Source organism: Bombina bombina, chromosome 12, assembly GCF_027579735.1.
Source record: "Bombina bombina isolate aBomBom1 chromosome 12, aBomBom1.pri, whole genome shotgun sequence".
NCBI lineage: Eukaryota > Metazoa > Chordata > Amphibia > Anura > Bombinatoridae > Bombina > Bombina bombina.
Window position 1 is genome coordinate 157,417,835 of NC_069510.1, and position 16,759 is coordinate 157,434,593.

General features: G+C 44.6%; 1 protein-coding gene across 1 annotated transcript in view; it reads left to right on the forward strand.

Moving 5' to 3' along the window:
• The window catches only part of RABGAP1 (RAB GTPase activating protein 1), an 831,375-nt gene that overhangs the window by 782,475 nt on the left and 32,141 nt on the right, over positions 1 to 16,759 (forward strand). Inside the window, exon 18 of the mRNA XM_053696166.1 lies at positions 14,551 to 14,643. Coding sequence (XP_053552141.1) covers positions 14,551 to 14,643 — 93 coding nt within the window. The remainder of the gene's footprint in view (positions 1 to 14,550; positions 14,644 to 16,759) is intronic.

Consider the following 16,759-nt stretch of genomic DNA (forward strand, 5'->3'; position numbering starts at 1 on the left):
GCTAAGTACAGGCTGTCAGTGAGCTCTGTAACTGTGTGATTAGCTAAGTACAGACTGTCAGTGAGCTCTGTAACTGTAACTGTGTGATTAGCTAAGTACAGACTGTCAGTGAGCTCTGTAACTGTGTGATTAGCTAAGTACAGGCTGTCAGTGAGCTCTGTAACTGTGTGATTAGCTAAGTACAGACTGTCAGTGTGCTCTGTAACTGTGTGATTAGCTAAGTACAGGCTGTCAGTGAGCTCTGTAACTGTGTGATTAGCTAAGTACAGGCTGTCAGTGAGCTCTGTAACTGTGTGATTAGCTAAGTACAGACTGTCAGTGTGCTCTGTAACTGTGTGATTAGCTAAGTACAGGCTGTCAGTGAGCTCTGTAACTGTGTGATTAGCTAAGTACAGGCTGTCAGTGAGCTCTGTTACTGTGTGATTAGCTAAGTACAAGCTGTCAGTGAGCTCTGTTACTGTGTGATTAGCTAAGTACAGGCTGTCAGTGAGCTCTGTAACTGTGTGATTAGCTAAGTACAGACTGTCAGTGTGCTCTGTAACTGTGTGATTAGCTAAGTACAGGCTGTCAGTGAGCTCTGTTACTGTGTGATTAGCTAAGTACAGACTGTCAGTGAGCTCTGTAACTGTGTGATTAGCTAAGTACAGACTGTCAGTGAGCTCTGTAACTGTGTGATTAGCTAAGTACAGGCTGTCAGTGTGCTCTGTAACTGTGTGATTAGCTAAGTACAGACCGTCAGTGAGCTCTGTAACTGTGTGATTAGCTAAGTACAGGCTGTCAGTAAGCTCTGTAACTGTGTGATTAGCTAAGTACAGGCTGTCAGTGAGCTCTGTAACTGTGTGATTAGCTAAGTACAGACTGTCAGTGTGCTCTGTAACTGTGTGATTAGCTAAGTACAGGCTGTCAGTGTGCTCTGTAACTGTGTGATTAGCTAAGTACAGGCTGTCAGTGAGCTCTGTAACTGTGTGATTAGCTAAGTACAGGCTGTCAGTGAGCTCTGTAACTGTGTGATTAGCTAAGTACAGGCTGTCAGTGAGCTCTGTAACTGTGTGATTAGCTAAGTACAGACTGTCAGTGAGCTCTGTAACTGTGTGATTAGCTAAGTACAGGCTGTCAGTGAGCTCTGTTACTGTGTGATTAGCTAAGTACAGGCTGTCAGTGAGCTCTGTAACTGTAACTGTGTGATTAGCTAAGTACAGGCTGTCAGTGAGCTCTGTAACTGTGTGATTAGCTAAGTACAGGCTGTCAGTGAGCTCTGTTACTGTGTGATTAGCTAAGTACAGGCTGTCAGTGAGCTCTGTAACTGTAACTGTGTGATTAGCTAAGTACAAGCTGTCAGTGTGCTCTGTAACTGTGTGATTAGCTAAGTACAGGCTGTCAGTGAGCTCTGTAACTGTGTGATTAGCTAAGTACAGGCTGTCAGTGAGCTCTGTAACTGTGTGATTAGCTAAGTACAGGCTGCTCAGTGTGCTCTGTAACTGTGTGATTAGCTAAGTACAGGCTGTCAGTGAGCTCTGTAACTGTGTGATTAGCTAAGTACAGGCTGTCAGTGAGCTCTGTAACTGTGTGATTAGTTAAGTACAGGCTGTCAGTGAGCTCTGTAACTGTGTGATTAGCTAAGTACAGGCTGTCAGTAAGCTCTGTAACTGTGTGATTAGCTAAGTACAGGCTGTCAGTGTGCTCTGTAACTGTGTGATTAGCTAAGTACAGACTGTCAGTGAGCTCTGTAACTGTGTGATTAGCTAAGTACAGACTGTCAGTGTGCTCTGTAACTGTGATTAGCTAAGTACAGGCTGTCAGTGAGCTCTGTAACTGTAACTGTGTGATTAGCTAAGTACAGACTGTCAGTGAGCTCTGTAACTGTAACTGTGTGATTAGCTAAGTACAGGCTGTCAGTAAGCTCTGTAACTGTGTGATTAGCTAAGTACAGGCTGTCAGTGTGCTCTGTAACTGTGTGATTAGCTAAGTATAGGCTGTCAGTGAGCTCTGTAACTGTGTGATTAGCTAAGTACAGGCTGTCAGTGAGCTCTGTTACTGTGTGATTAGCTAAGTACAGGCTGTCAGTGAGCTCTGTTACTGTGTGATTAGCTAAGTACAGGCTGTCAGTGAGCTCTGTAACTGTGTGATTAGCTAAGTACAGGCTGTCAGTGAGCTCTGTAACTGTGTGATTAGCTAAGTACAGGCTGTCAGTGTGCTCTGTAACTGTGTGATTAGCTAAGTACAGGCTGTCAGTGAGCTCTGTAACTGTGTGATTAGCTAAGTACAGGCTGTCAGTGAGCTCTGTAACTGTGTGATTAGCTAAGTACAGACTGTCAGTGAGCTCTGTAACTGTGTGATTAGCTAAGTACAGGCTGTCAGTGAGCTCTGTTACTGTGTGATTAGCTAAGTACAGGCTGTCAGTGAGCTCTGTAACTGTGTGATTAGCTAAGTACAGGCTGTCAGTGTGCTCTGTAACTGTGTGATTAGCTAAGTACAGGCTGTCAGTGAGCTCTGTTACTGTGTGATTAGCTAAGTACAGACTGTCAGTGAGCTCTGTTACTGTGTGATTAGCTAAGTACAGGCTGTCAGTGTGCTCTGTAACTGTGTGATTAGCTAAGTACAGGCTGTCAGTGAGCTCTGTTACTGTAACTGTGTGATTAGCTAAGTACAGACTGTCAGTGAGCTCTGTTACTGTGTGATTAGCTAAGTACAGGCTGTCAGTGAGCTCTGTTACTGTGTGATTAGCTAAGTACAGGCTGTCAGTGAGCTCTGTAACTGTGTGATTAGCTAAGTACAGGCTGTCAGTGAGCTCTGTAACTGTGTGATTAGCTAAGTACAGGCTGTCAGTGAGCTCTGTAACTGTGTGATTAGCTAAGTACAGGCTGTCAGTGAGCTCTGTTACTGTGTGATTAGCTAAGTACAGGCTGTCAGTGAGCTCTGTAACTGTGTGATTAGCTAAGTACAGGCTGTCAGTGAGCTCTGTAACTGTGTGATTAGCTAAGTACAGGCTGTCAGTGAGCTCTGTAACTGTGTGATTAGCTAAGTACAGGCTGTCAGTGAGCTCTGTAACTGTGTGATTAGCTAAGTACAGGCTGTCAGTGAGCTCTGTAACTGTGTGATTAGCTAAGTACAGGCTGTCAGTGTGCTCTGTAACTGTGTGATTAGCTAAGTATAGGCTGTCAGTGAGCTCTGTAACTGTGTGATTAGCTAAGTACAGGCTGTCAGTGAGCTCTGTTACTGTGTGATTAGCTAAGTACAGACTGTCAGTGAGCTCTGTTACTGTGTGATTAGCTAAGTACAGACTGTCAGTGTGCTCTGTAACTGTGTGATTAGCTAAGTACAGACTGTCAGTGTGCTCTGTAACTGTGTGATTAGTTAAGTACAGGCTGTCAGTGAGCTCTGTAACTGTGTGATTAGCTAAGTACAGGCTGTCAGTGAGCTCTGTAACTGTAACTGTGTGATTAGCTAAGTACAGGCTGTCAGTGAGCTCTGTAACTGTGTGATTAGCTAAGTACAGGCTGTCAGTGAGCTCTGTTACTGTGTGATTAGCTAAGTACAGGCTGTCAGTGAGCTCTGTTACTGTGTGATTAGCTAAGTACAGACTGTCAGTGAGCTCTGTAACTGTGTGATTAGCTAAGTACAGACTGTCAGTGTGCTCTGTAACTGTGTGATTAGCTAAGTACAGGCTGTCAGTGAGCTCTGTAACTGTGTGATTAGCTAAGTACAGACTGTCAGTGAGCTCTGTAACTGTGTGATTAGCTAAGTACAGGCTGTCAGTGAGCTCTGTAACTGTGTGATTAGCTAAGTACAGGCTGTCAGTGAGCTCTGTAACTGTGTGATTAGCTAAGTACAGGCTGTCAGTGAGCTCTGTAACTGTGTGATTAGCTAAGTACAGACTGTCAGTGAGCTCTGTTACTGTGTGATTAGCTAAGTACAGGCTGTCAGTGTGCTCTGTAACTGTGTGATTAGCTAAGTACAGGCTGTCAGTGTGCTCTGTAACTGTGTGATTAGCTAAGTACAGGCTGTCAGTGAGCTCTGTAACTGTGTGATTAGCTAAGTACAGGCTGTCAGTGAGCTCTGTAACTGTGTGATTAGCTAAGTACAGACCGTCAGTGAGCTCTGTTGCTAAGTACAGGCTGTCAGTGAGCTCTGTAACTGTGTGATTAGCTAAGTACAGGCTGTCAGTGAGCTCTGTAACTGTGTGATTAGCTAAGTACAGGCTGTCAGTGAGCTCTGTAACTGTGTGATTAGCTAAGTACAGGCTGTCAGTGAGCTCTGTAACTGTGGTGATTAGCTAAGTACAGGCTGTCAGTGAGCTCTGTAACTGTGTGATTAGCTAAGTACAGCTGTCAGTGAGCTCTGTAACTGTGTGATTAGCTAAGTACAGGCTGTCAGTGAGCTCTGTAACTGTGTGATTAGCTAAGTACAGGCTGTCAGTGAGCTCTGTAACTGTGTGATTAGCTAAGTACAGGCTGTCAGTGTGCTCTGTAACTGTGTGATTAGCTAAGTACAGACTGTCAGTGAGCTCTGTAACTGTGTGATTAGCCTAAGTACAGGCTGTCAGTGAGCTCTGTAACTGTGTGATTAGCTAAGTACAGGCTGTCAGTGAGCTCTGTAACTGTGTGATTAGCTAAGTACAGACTGTCAGTGAGCTCTGTAACTGTGTGATTAGCTAAGTACAGGCTGTCAGTGTGCTCTGTAACTGTGTGATTAGCTAAGTACAGGCTGTCAGTGAGCTCTGTAACTGTGTGATTAGCTAAGTACAGGCTGTCAGTGAGCTCTGTAACTGTGTGATTAGCTAAGTACAGACCGTCAGTGTGCTCTGTTACTGTGTGATTAGCTAAGTACAGGCTGTCAGTGAGCTCTGTAACTGTGTGATTAGCTAAGTACAGGCTGTCAGTGAGCTCTGTAACTGTGTGATTAGCTAAGTACAGGCTGTCAGTGAGCTCTGTAACTGTGTGATTAGCTAAGTACAGGCTGTCAGTGAGCTCTGTAACTGTGTGATTAGCTAAGTACAGGCTGTCAGTGAGCTCTGTAACTGTGTGATTAGCTAAGTACAGGCTGTCAGTGAGCTCTGTTACTGTGTGATTAGCTAAGTACAGGCTGTCAGTGAGCTCTGTAACTGTGTGATTAGCTAAGTACAGGACTGTCAGTGAGCTCTGTAACTGTGTGATTAGCTAAGTACAGGACTGTCAGTGAGCTCTGTAACTGTGTGATTAGCTAAGTACAGCTGTCAGTGAGCTCTGTAACTGTAACTGTTGTGATTAGCTAAGTACAGGCTGTCAGTGAGCTCTGTAACTGTGTGATTAGCTAAGTACTGGCTGTCAGTGAGCTCTGTAACTGTGTGATTAGCTAAGTACAGGCTGTCAGTGAGCTCTGTAACTGTGTGATTAGCTAAGTACAGGCTGTCAGTGTGCTCTGTTACTGTGTGATTAGCTAAGTACAGGCTGTCAGTGAGCTCTGTAACTGTGTGATTAGCTAAGTACAGGCTGTCAGTGAGCTCTGTAACTGTGTGATTAGCTAAGTACAGGCTGTCAGTGAGCTCTTGTAACTGTGTGATTAGCTAAGTACAGGCTGTCAGTGAGCTCTGTAACTGTGTGATTAGCTAAGTACAGGCTGTCAGTGAGCTCTGTAACTGTGTTGATTAGCTAAGTACAGGCTGTCAGTGAGCTCTGTAACTGTGTGATTAGCTAAGTACAGGCTGTCAGTGAGCTCTGTTACTGTGTGATTAGCTAAGTACAAGGCTGTCAGTGAGCTCTGTACTGTGTGATTAGCTAAGTACAGGCTGTCAGTGAGCTCTGTACTGTAACTGTGTGATTAGCTAAGTACAGGCTGTCAGTGAGCTCTGTAACTGTGTGATTAGCTAAGTACAGGCTGTCAGTGAGCTCTGTAACTGTGTGATTAGCTAAGTACAGGCTGTCAGTGAGCTCTGTAACTGTGTGATTAGCTAAGTACAGGCTGTCAGTGAGCTCTGTAACTGTGTGATTAGCTAAGTACAGGCTGTCAGTGAGCTCTGTAACTGTGTGATTAGCTAAGTACAGGCCTGTCAGTGAGCTCTGTAACTGTGTGATTAGCTAAGTACAGGCTGTCAGTGAGCTCTGTAACTGTGTGATTAGCTAAGTACAGGCTGTCAGTGAGCTCTGTAACTGTGTGATTAGCTAAGTACAGGCTGTCAGTGAGCTCTGTAACTGTGTGATTAGCTAAGTACAGGCTGTCAGTGAGCTCTGTAACTGTGTGATTAGCTAAGTACAGACTGTCAGTGAGCTATGTTACTGTGTGATTAGCTAAGTACAGGCTGTCAGTGAGCTCTGTAACTGTGTGATTAGCTAAGTACAGACTGTCAGTAAGCTCTGTTACTGTGTGATTAGCTAAGTACAAGCTGCCAGTGAGCTCTGTTACTGTGTGATTAGCTAAGTACAGGCTGTCAGTGAGCTCTGTAACTGTAACTGTGTGATTAGCTAAGTACAGGCTGTCAGTGAGCTCTGTAACTGTGTGATTAGCTAAGTACAGGCTGTCAGTGAGCTCTGTTACTGTGTGATTAGCTAAGTACAGGCTGTCAGTGAGCTCTGTAACTGTAACTGTGTGATTAGCTAAGTACAGGCTGTCAGTGAGCTCTGTAACTGTGTGATTAGCTAAGTACAGGCTGTCAGTGAGCTCTGTTACTGTGTGATTAGCTAAGTACAGGCTGTCAGTGAGCTCTGTAACTGTGTGATTAGCTAAGTACAGACTGTCAGTGAGCTCTGTTACTGTAACTGTGTGATTAGCTAAGTACAGGCTGTCAGTGAGCTCTGTTACTGTAACTGTGTGATTAGCTAAGTACAGACTGTCAGTGAGCTCTGTTACTGTGTGATTAGCTAAGTACAGACTGTCAGTGAGCTCTGTAACTGTGTGATTAGCTAAGTACAGACTGTCAGTGTGCTCTGTAACTGTGTGATTAGCTAAGTACAGGCTGTCAGTGTGCTCTGTAACTGTGTGATTAGCTAAGTACAGGCTGTCAGTGAGCTCTGTAACTGTGTGATTAGCTAAGTACAGACTGTCAGTGAGCTCTGTAACTGTGTGATTAGCTAAGTACAGGCTGTCAGTAAGCTCTGTAACTGTGTGATTAGCTAAGTACAGGCTGTCAGTGAGCTCTGTAACTGTGTGATTAGCTAAGTACAGACTGTCAGTGTGCTCTGTAACTGTGTGATTAGCTAAGTACAGGCTGTCAGTGAGCTCTGTAACTGTGTGATTAGCTAAGTACAGACTGTCAGTGAGCTCTGTAACTGTGTGATTAGCTAAGTACAGGCTGTCAGTGTGCTCTGTAACTGTGTGATTAGCTAAGTACAGGCTGTCAGTGAGCTCTGTAACTGTGTGATTAGCTAAGTACAGACTGTCAGTGAGCTCTGTAACTGTGTGATTAGCTAAGTACAGGCTGTCAGTGAGCTCTGTAACTGTAACTGTGTGATTAGCTAAGTACAGGCTGTCAGTGTGCTCTGTAACTGTGTGATTAGCTAAGTACAGGCTGTCAGTGAGCTCTGTAACTGTGTGATTAGCTAAGTACAGGCTGTCAGTGAGCTCTGTAACTGTAACTGTGTGATTAGCTAAGTACAGGCTGTCAGTGAGCTCTGTAACTGTGTGATTAGCTAAGTACAGACTGTCAGTGAGCTCTGTAACTGTAACTGTGTGATTAGCTAAGTACAGGCTGTCAGTGAGCTCTGTAACTGTGTGATTAGCTAAGTACAGGCTGTCAGTGAGCTCTGTAACTGTGTGATTAGCTAAGTACAGGCTGTCAGTGAGCTCTGTAACTGTGTGATTAGCTAAGTACAGGCTGTCAGTGAGCTCTGTAACTGTGTGATTAGCTAAGTACAGGCTGTCAGTGAGCTCTGTAACTGTGTGATTAGCTAAGTACAGACTGTCAGTGTGCTCTGTAACTGTGTGATTAGCTAAGTACAGGCTGTCAGTGTGCTCTGTAACTGTGTGATTAGCTAAGTACAGGCTGTCAGTGAGCTCTGTAACTGTGTGATTAGCTAAGTACAGGCTGTCAGTGAGCTCTGTAACTGTGTGATTAGCTAAGTATAGGCTGTCAGTGAGCTCTGTTACTGTGTGATTAGCTAAGTACAGACTGTCAGTGTGCTCTGTAACTGTGTGATTAGCTAAGTACAGGCTGTCAGTGAGCTCTGTAACTGTGTGATTAGCTAAGTACAGACTGTCAGTGTGCTCTGTAACTGTGATTAGCTAAGTACAGACTGTCAGTGTGCTCTGTAACTGTGTGATTAGCTAAGTACAGACTGTCAGTGAGCTCTGTAACTGTGTGATTAGCTAAGTACAGGCTGTCAGTGTGCTCTGTAACTGTGTGATTAGCTAAGTACAGGCTGTCAGTGTGCTCTGTAACTGTGTGATTAGCTAAGTACAGGCTGTCAGTGTGCTCTGTAACTGTGATTAGCTAAGTACAGGCTGTCAGTGAGCTCTGTTACTGTGTGATTAGCTAAGTACAGGCTGTCAGTGAGCTCTGTAACTGTGTGATTAGCTAAGTATAGGCTGTCAGTGTGCTCTGTAACTGTGTGATTAGCTAAGTACAGGCTGTCAGTGAGCTCTGTAACTGTGTGATTAGCTAAGTACAGGCTCTCAGTGTGCTCTGTAACTGTGTGATTAGCTAAGTACAGACTGTCAGTGTGCTCTGTAACTGTGTGATTAGCTAAGTACAGGCTGTCAGTGAGCTCTGTAACTGTAACTGTGTGATTAGCTAAGTACAGGCTGTCAGTGAGCTCTGTAACTGTGTGATTAGCTAAGTACAGGCTGTCAGTGTGCTCTGTAACTGTGTGATTAGCTAAGTACAGACTGTCAGTGTGCTCTGTAACTGTGTGATTAGCTAAGTACAGGCTGTCAGTGAGCTCTGTTACTGTGTGATTAGCTAAGTACAGGCTGTCAGTGAGCTATGTTACTGTGTGATTAGCTAAGTACAGGCTGTCAGTGAGCTCTGTAACTGTGTGATTAGCTAAGTACAGGCTGTCAGTGAGCTCTGTTACTGTGTGATTAGCTAAGTACAGACTGTCAGTGAGCTCTGTAACTGTGTGATTAGCTAAGTACAGGCTGTCAGTGAGCTCTGTTACTGTGTGATTAGCTAAGTACAGGCTGTCAGTGTGCTCTGTAACTGTAACTGTGTGATTAGCTAAGTACAGACTGTCAGTGAGCTCTGTTACTGTAACTGTGTGATTAGCTAAGTACAGACTGTCAGTGAGCTCTGTTACTGTGTGATTAGCTAAGTACAGGCTGTCAGTAAGCTCTGTTACTGTGTGATTAGCTAAGTACAAGCTGTCAGTGTGCTCTGTAACTGTGTGATTAGCTAAGTACAGGCTGTCAGTGAGCTCTGTTACTGTGTGATTAGTTAAGTACAGGCTGTCAGTGAGCTCTGTAACTGTGTGATTAGCTAAGTACAGGCTGTCAGTGAGCTCTGTTACTGTGTGATTAGCTAAGTACAGGCTGTCAGTGAGCTCTGTTACTGTGTGATTAGTTAAGTACAGGCTGTCAGTGAGCTCTGTAACTGTGTGATTAGCTAAGTACAGGCTGTCAGTGAGCTATGTTACTGTGTGATTAGCTAAGTACAGGCTGTCAGTGAGCTCTGTAACTGTGTGATTAGCTAAGTACAGGCTGTCAGTGAGCTCTGTAACTGTGTGATTAGCTAAGTACAGGCTGTCAGTGAGCTCTGTTACTGTGTGATTAGCTAAGTACAGGTTGTCAGTGTGCTCTGTAACTGTGTGATTAGCTAAGTACAGGCTGTCAGTGAGCTCTGTAACTGTGTGATTAGCTAAGTACAGGCTGTCAGTGAGCTATGTTACTGTGTGATTAGCTAAGTACAGGCTGTCAGTGAGCTCTGTTACGGTAGCTGTGCCAGTAAGACCGTCTCATATTAACGATGGTTAATAATGCAGTAGATTCTAACTGAGCACATCCGGCCTTCACAGTGAGAGAGAAATGCTGCCGTCCTCTGTGTGCTGAGTCACGTTTGTAAGTATTCTGCCCCTCACAACACCGGGACTTTATCAGATCATTGAGTATAGAGCTCGCTTTGCTTTGTCCTATGGTACCTATGCTATTAGAGCAGCTGCACCCTCACTGACTTTATCTTACAATGATGAGACGCAGATAATATCAGGTGTGCATGCTGTATGTACGGTTTACTGTCCTCTAATACAGATGGCTTTTATCTGTAATAGGACATTGTGCAGTTAATCAGATCATGTGATTGAGCCCTATTTGTGTTCCACTGTCAGCAATGGGTGTCAGGGCTTGGTTTACATCTAAGAATGCAAAGAGGGAATGAAGAGGTGGAAGCAGGATAGGGAGTGGGAATGAAGAGTGGTCAGAAGGATGGGAAGAGGGAACAAAGAATTGTCAGGAACAGGAATGGGGAGGAGGATCACACAGTGAGGAACAGGAATAGTGGGGAGGAGGAGCACACAATGAGGAACAGAAATAGTGGGGGGCACACAATGAGGAACAGAAATAGTGGGGGGCACACAATGAGGAACAGAAATAGTGGGGAGGAGGAGCACACAATGAGGAACATAAATAGTGGGGAGGAGGAGCACACAATGAGGAACATAAATAGTGGGGAGGAGGAGCACACAATGAGGAACATAAATAGTGGGGAGGAGGAGCACACAATGAGGAACAGAAATAGTTGGGGGGGAGCACACAATGAGGAACAGAAATAGTTGGGGAGGAGCACACAATGAGGAACAGAAATAGTTGGGGAGGAGCACACAATGAGGAACATAAATAGTTGGGGAGGAGGAGCACATAATGAGGAACAGAAATAGTTGGGGAGGAGCACACAATGAGGAACAGAAATAGTGGGGAGGAGGAGCACACAATGAGGAACAGAAATAGTGGGGAGGAGGAGCACACAATGAGGAACAGAAATAGTGGGGAGGAGGAGCACATAATGAGGAACAGAAATAGTGGGGAGGAGGAGCACACAATGAGGAACATAAATATTGTGGAGGAGGAGCACACAATGAGGAACAGAAATAGTGGGGAGGAGGAGCACATAATGAGGAACAGAAATAGTGGGGAGGAGGAGCACACAATGAGGAACAGAAATAGTTGGGGGCGAGCACACAATGAGGAACAGAAATAGTGGGGAGGTGGAGCACACAATGAGGAACAGAAATAGTGGGGAGGAGGAGCACACAATGAGGAACAGAAATAGTGGGGAGGAGGAGCACACAATGAGGAACAGAGATAGTGGGGAGGAGGAGCACACAATGAGGAACACAAATAGTGGGGAGGAGGAGCACACAATGAGGAACAGAAATAGTGGGGAGGAGGAGCACACAATGAGGAACAGAAATAGTGGGGAGGAGGAGCACATAATGAGGAACATAAATAGTGGGGAGGAGGAGCACACAATGAGGAACAGAAATAGTGGGGAGGAGGAGCACACAATGAGGAACAGAAATAGTGGGGAGGAGCACATAATGAGGAACATAAATAGTGGGGAGGAGGAGCACATAATGAGGAACATAAATAGTGGGGAGGAGGAGCACACAATGAGGAACAGAAATAGTGGGGAGGAGGAGCACACAATGAGGAACATAAATAGTGGGGAGGAGGAGCACACAATGAGGAACAGAAATAGTGGGGAGGAGGAGCACACAATGAGGAACAGAAATAGTGGGGAGGAGGAGCACATAATGATGAACAGAAATAGTGGGGAGGAGGAGCACATAATGAGGAGGAACAGAAATAGTTGGGGGGGAGCACACAGTGAGGAACAGAAATAGTGTGAGGAGCACACAGTGAGGAACATGAATAGTGGGGAGGAGGAGTACACAACGGGGAGCAAAATTAGTGGGAAGGAGGAGCACACAATGAGGAACAGAAAAAGTGGGGGAGCACACAGTGAGGAACAGGAATAGTGGGGAGGAGGAACACACAGTGAGGAACAGGAATAGTGGGGAGGAGGAACACACAGTGAGGAACAGGAATAGTGGGGAGGAGGAACACACAGTGAGGAACAGGAATAGTGGGGAGGAGGAGCACACAATAAGGAATTGGAATAGTGGGGGAAGGGCACACATTGTGGAACAGGAATAGTGGAGGGAGCTCACAATGAGGAACAGGAATAGTGGGGAGGAGGAGCACACAATGAGGAACAGGAATAGATGGGAGGAGGAGCACACAATGAGGAACAGGAATAGTGGGGGGCACACATTGAGGAACAGGAATAGTGGGGAGGAGGAGCACACAGTGAGGAACAGGAATAGTGGGGAGGAGGAACACACAGTGAGGAACAGGAATAGTGGGGAGGAGGAGCACACAATAAGGAACAGGAATAGTGGGGGGGCACACATTGTGGAACAGGAATAGTGGGGGGAGCTCACAATGAGGAACATTAGTAGTGGGGAGGAGGAGCACACATTGAGGAACAGGAATAGTGGGGGGAGGAGCACACAATAAGGAACAGGAATAGTTGGGGGGCACACAGTGAGGAACAGTAATAGTGAGAAGGAGGAGCACACAATGAGGAACAGGAATAGTTGGGGGCACACATTGAGGAACAGGAATAGTTGGGGGCACACATTGAGGAACAGGAATAGTGGGGGGGCACACAATAAGGAACAGGAATAGTGGGGGGGAGGAGAAGCACTCAATGAGGAACAGGAATAGTGGGGAGGAGGAGCACACAATGAGGAACAGGAATACCGGGAAGGAGGAGCACACAATGAGGAACAGGAATAGTGGCGCGGAGGAGCACACAGCGAGGAACAGGAATAGTGGGGAGGAGCTCACAATGAGGAACAGGAATAGTGGGGAGGAGTAACACACAGTGAGGAACAGGAATAGATGGGAGGAGGAGCACACAACGAGGAACAGGAAAAGTGGAGGGGCACACATTGAGGAACAGGAATAGTGGGGAGGAGTAGCACACAGTGAGGAACAGGAATAGATGGGAGGAGGAGCACACAATGAGGAACAGGAATAGTGGGGGGTAGCACACAGTGAGGAACAGGAATAGTGGGGAGGAGCTCACAATGAGGAACAGGAATAGTGGGGAGGAGCACACAATGAGGAACAGGAATAGATGGGAGGAAAGAGCACACAATGAGGAACAGGAATACTAGTGGTGAGGAGGAGCACACAATGAGGAACACGGATAGAGGGGAGGAGGAGCACACAATGCACAACAGGAATAGTGGGAGGAGCACTCAATGAGGAACAGGAATAGTGGGGAGGGGGAGCACACAATGAGGAACAGGAATACTGATAAGGAGGAGCACACAATGAGGAACAGCAATAGTGGTGCGGAGGAGCACACAGTGAGGAACAGGAATAGTGGGGGGAAGAGCACACAGTGAGAAACAGTAATAGTGGGAAGGAGGAGCACACAATGAGGAACAGGAATAGTGGGGGGAGGAGCACACAATGAGGAACAGGAATAGTGGGGAGGAGGAGCACACAGTGAGGAACAGAAATAGATGGGAGGAGGAGCACACAATGAGGAACACGAATAGTGGGGAGGAGCACTCAATGAGGAACACGATTAGAGAGGAGGAGGTGCACACAATGAGTAACAGGAATAGTGGGGAGGAGGAGCACACAATGTGGAACAGGAATACCGGGAAGGAGGAGCACACAATGAGGAACAGGAATAGTGGTACAGAGGAGCACACAATGAGGAACAGAAATAGTGGGGAGGAGGAGCACACAATGAGGAACAGGAATAGTGGGGAGGAGGAGCACACAATGAGGAACAGGAATAGTGGGGAGGAGGAGCACACAATGAGCAACAGAAATAGTGGGGAGGAGCACACAATGAGGAACAGGAATAGTGGGGAGGAGGAGCACACAATGAGGAACAGGAATAAAGGGGAGGAGGAGCACACAATGAGGAACAGGAATAGTGGGGAGGAGGAGCACACAATGAGGAACAGGAATAGTGGGGAGGAGGAGCACACAATTAGGAACAGGAATAGTGGTACAGAGGAGCACACAATGAGGAACATAAATAGTGGGGAGGAGGAGCACACAATGAGGAGCAGGAATAGGGGGTAGGAGGAGCACACAATGAGGAGCAGGAATAGTGGGGAGGAGGAGCACACAATGAGGAACAGGAATAGTGGGTAGGAGGAGCACACAATGAGGAACAGGAATAGTGGGTAGGAGGAGCACACAATGAGGAGCAGGAATAGTGGGGAGGAGGAGCACACAATGAGGAACAGGAATAGTGGGTAGGAGGAGCACACAATGAGGAGCAGGAATAGTGGGGAGGAGGAGCACACAATGAGGAACAGGAATAGTGGGGAGGAGGAGCACACAATGAGGAGCAGGAATAGTGGGGAGGAGGAGCACACAATGAGGAACAGGAATAGTGGGTAGGAGGAGCACACAATGAGCAACAGAAATAGTGGGGAGGAGCACACAATGAGGAACAGGAATAGTGGGGAGGAGGAGTGCACAATGAGGAACAGGAATATTGGAAAGGAAAAGCACACAGAAGCGCAGAGGGGGTTGGGCAAAGAGACTTGAACAAAGATATGACTCCTGATATGTTTATCACTGATTTTTTTTTGTCTTCTTCTTTTCCAGATAAGCCAGAAAAAATTAAAGAAATACGAGAGGGAGTATCACATGATGAGAGAGCAGCAGGCCCAGCAGGAGGATCCTGTGGAACGCTTCGAGGTGATTACCTTTTGTTACGCACTATAAAATGCTGATAAATAGGCTCTTCAGATGTAGCTTTCTAGTGGCTTCCTAAGCCACTCATGTCCCTGTCTAACTGTCTAACAATTTACCTTCAGTTATAGCGCAGCCAATCATACGCCTAGATTTAGAGTTTTGTCTGTAAAAACTTGCGGTGCTAACGAGCCTTTTTTTTCCAGCGCACCCTTAAGACAACGCTGGTATTACGAGTTGTCTGAATGGCTGCGTTAGCCTAAGAAAAGGGAGCATTGAGCATAATTTATCTCCACTGCAACCCTCAATACCAGCGTTGCTTACAGTAGCGGTAAGCTGGAAAAACGTGCTCGTGCACGATATCCCCATAGGAAACAATGGGCTAACGCAGCCCTATGGGGAAACACTCTCTAAGTCTACACCTAACACCCTAACATTAACCCAGAGTCTAAACACCCCTAACCTTACACTTATTAACCCCTAATCTGCCGCCCCCGCTATCGCTGACACCTGCAACCTACATTATACTTATGAACCCCCTAATCTGCTTCCCCTAACATCGCCGACACCTATATTATATTTATTACCCCCTAATCTGCCCCCCCCCCGCTACCTACCTACACTTATTAACCCCTAATCTGCCGACCGGACATCACCGCCACTATAATAAATGTATTAACCCCTAAACCGCCTCACTCCCGCCTCGCAAACACTATAATAAATTTTATTAACCCCTAATCTGCCCTCCCTAACATCGCCGCCACCTACCTACAATTATTAACCCCTAATCTGCCGCCCCCAATGTCGCTGCTACTATAATAAAGTTATTAACCCCTAAACCTAAGTCTAACCCAAACACCCCCCTAAGTTAAGTATAATTTAAATTAAACAAACTAAATTTATTATAATTAAATAAATTATTCCTATTTAAAACTAAATACTTGCCTATTAAATAAACCCTAATATAGCTACAATATAATTAATAGTTACATTGTAGCTATTTTAGGATTTATATTTATTTTACAGGCAACTTTATATTTATTTTAAATAGCTACCTAGTTAAAATAATTACAAAATGACCTGTAAAATAAATCCTAACCTAAGTTACAAATACACCTAACACTACACTATCATTAAACTAATTAAATAAATTACCTACAATTATGTAAACTAAAATACAATTAAATAAACTAAACTATAATACAAAAAAAAAAAACACTAAATTACAGAAAATGTAAAAAAAATTACAAGAAGTTTAAACTAATTACACCTAATCTAAGCCCCCTAATAAAATTAAAAAAAAAAACCAAATAATAAAATGCCCTACCCTATTCTAAATTACAAAGTAATCAGCTCTTTTACCTGTAAATAAAAATACACCCCCCCCCCCCCAACATTACAACCCATCACCCACACACCCCTACTCTAAAACCCACCCGATCCCCCTTAAAAAAAACCTATTTAAAACTAAATACTTACCTATAAAATAAACCCTAATATAGCTACAATATAACTAATAGATACATTGTAGCTATTTTAGGATTTATATTTATTTTACAGGCAACTTTGTATTTATTTTAACTAGGTACAATAGCTATTAAATAGTTAATAACTATTTAATAGCTACCTAGTTAAAATAATTACAAAATGACCTGTAAAATAAATCCTAACCTAAGTTACAATTAAACCTAACACTACACTAGCAATAAATAAATTAAATAAAATACCTACAATTATCTACAATTAAACCTAACACTACACTATCAATAAATTAATTAAATAAATTACCTACAATTATGTAAACTAAAATACAATTAAATAAACTAAACTATAATACAAAAAAAACATACACTAAATTACAGAAAATAAAAAAAATTACAAGAAGTTTAAACTAATTACACCTAATCTAAGCCCCCTAATAAAATAACCCCCCCCCCATAATAAAATGCCCTACCCTATCCTAAATTACAAAGTAATCAGCTCTTTTACCAGCCCTTAAAAGGGCTTTCTCTTGTTAAGTGTATTCAGTCCACGGGTCATCCATTACTTATGGGATATATTCCCTTCCCAACAGGAAGTTGCAAGAGGATCACCCAAGCAGAGCTGCTATATAGCGCCTCCC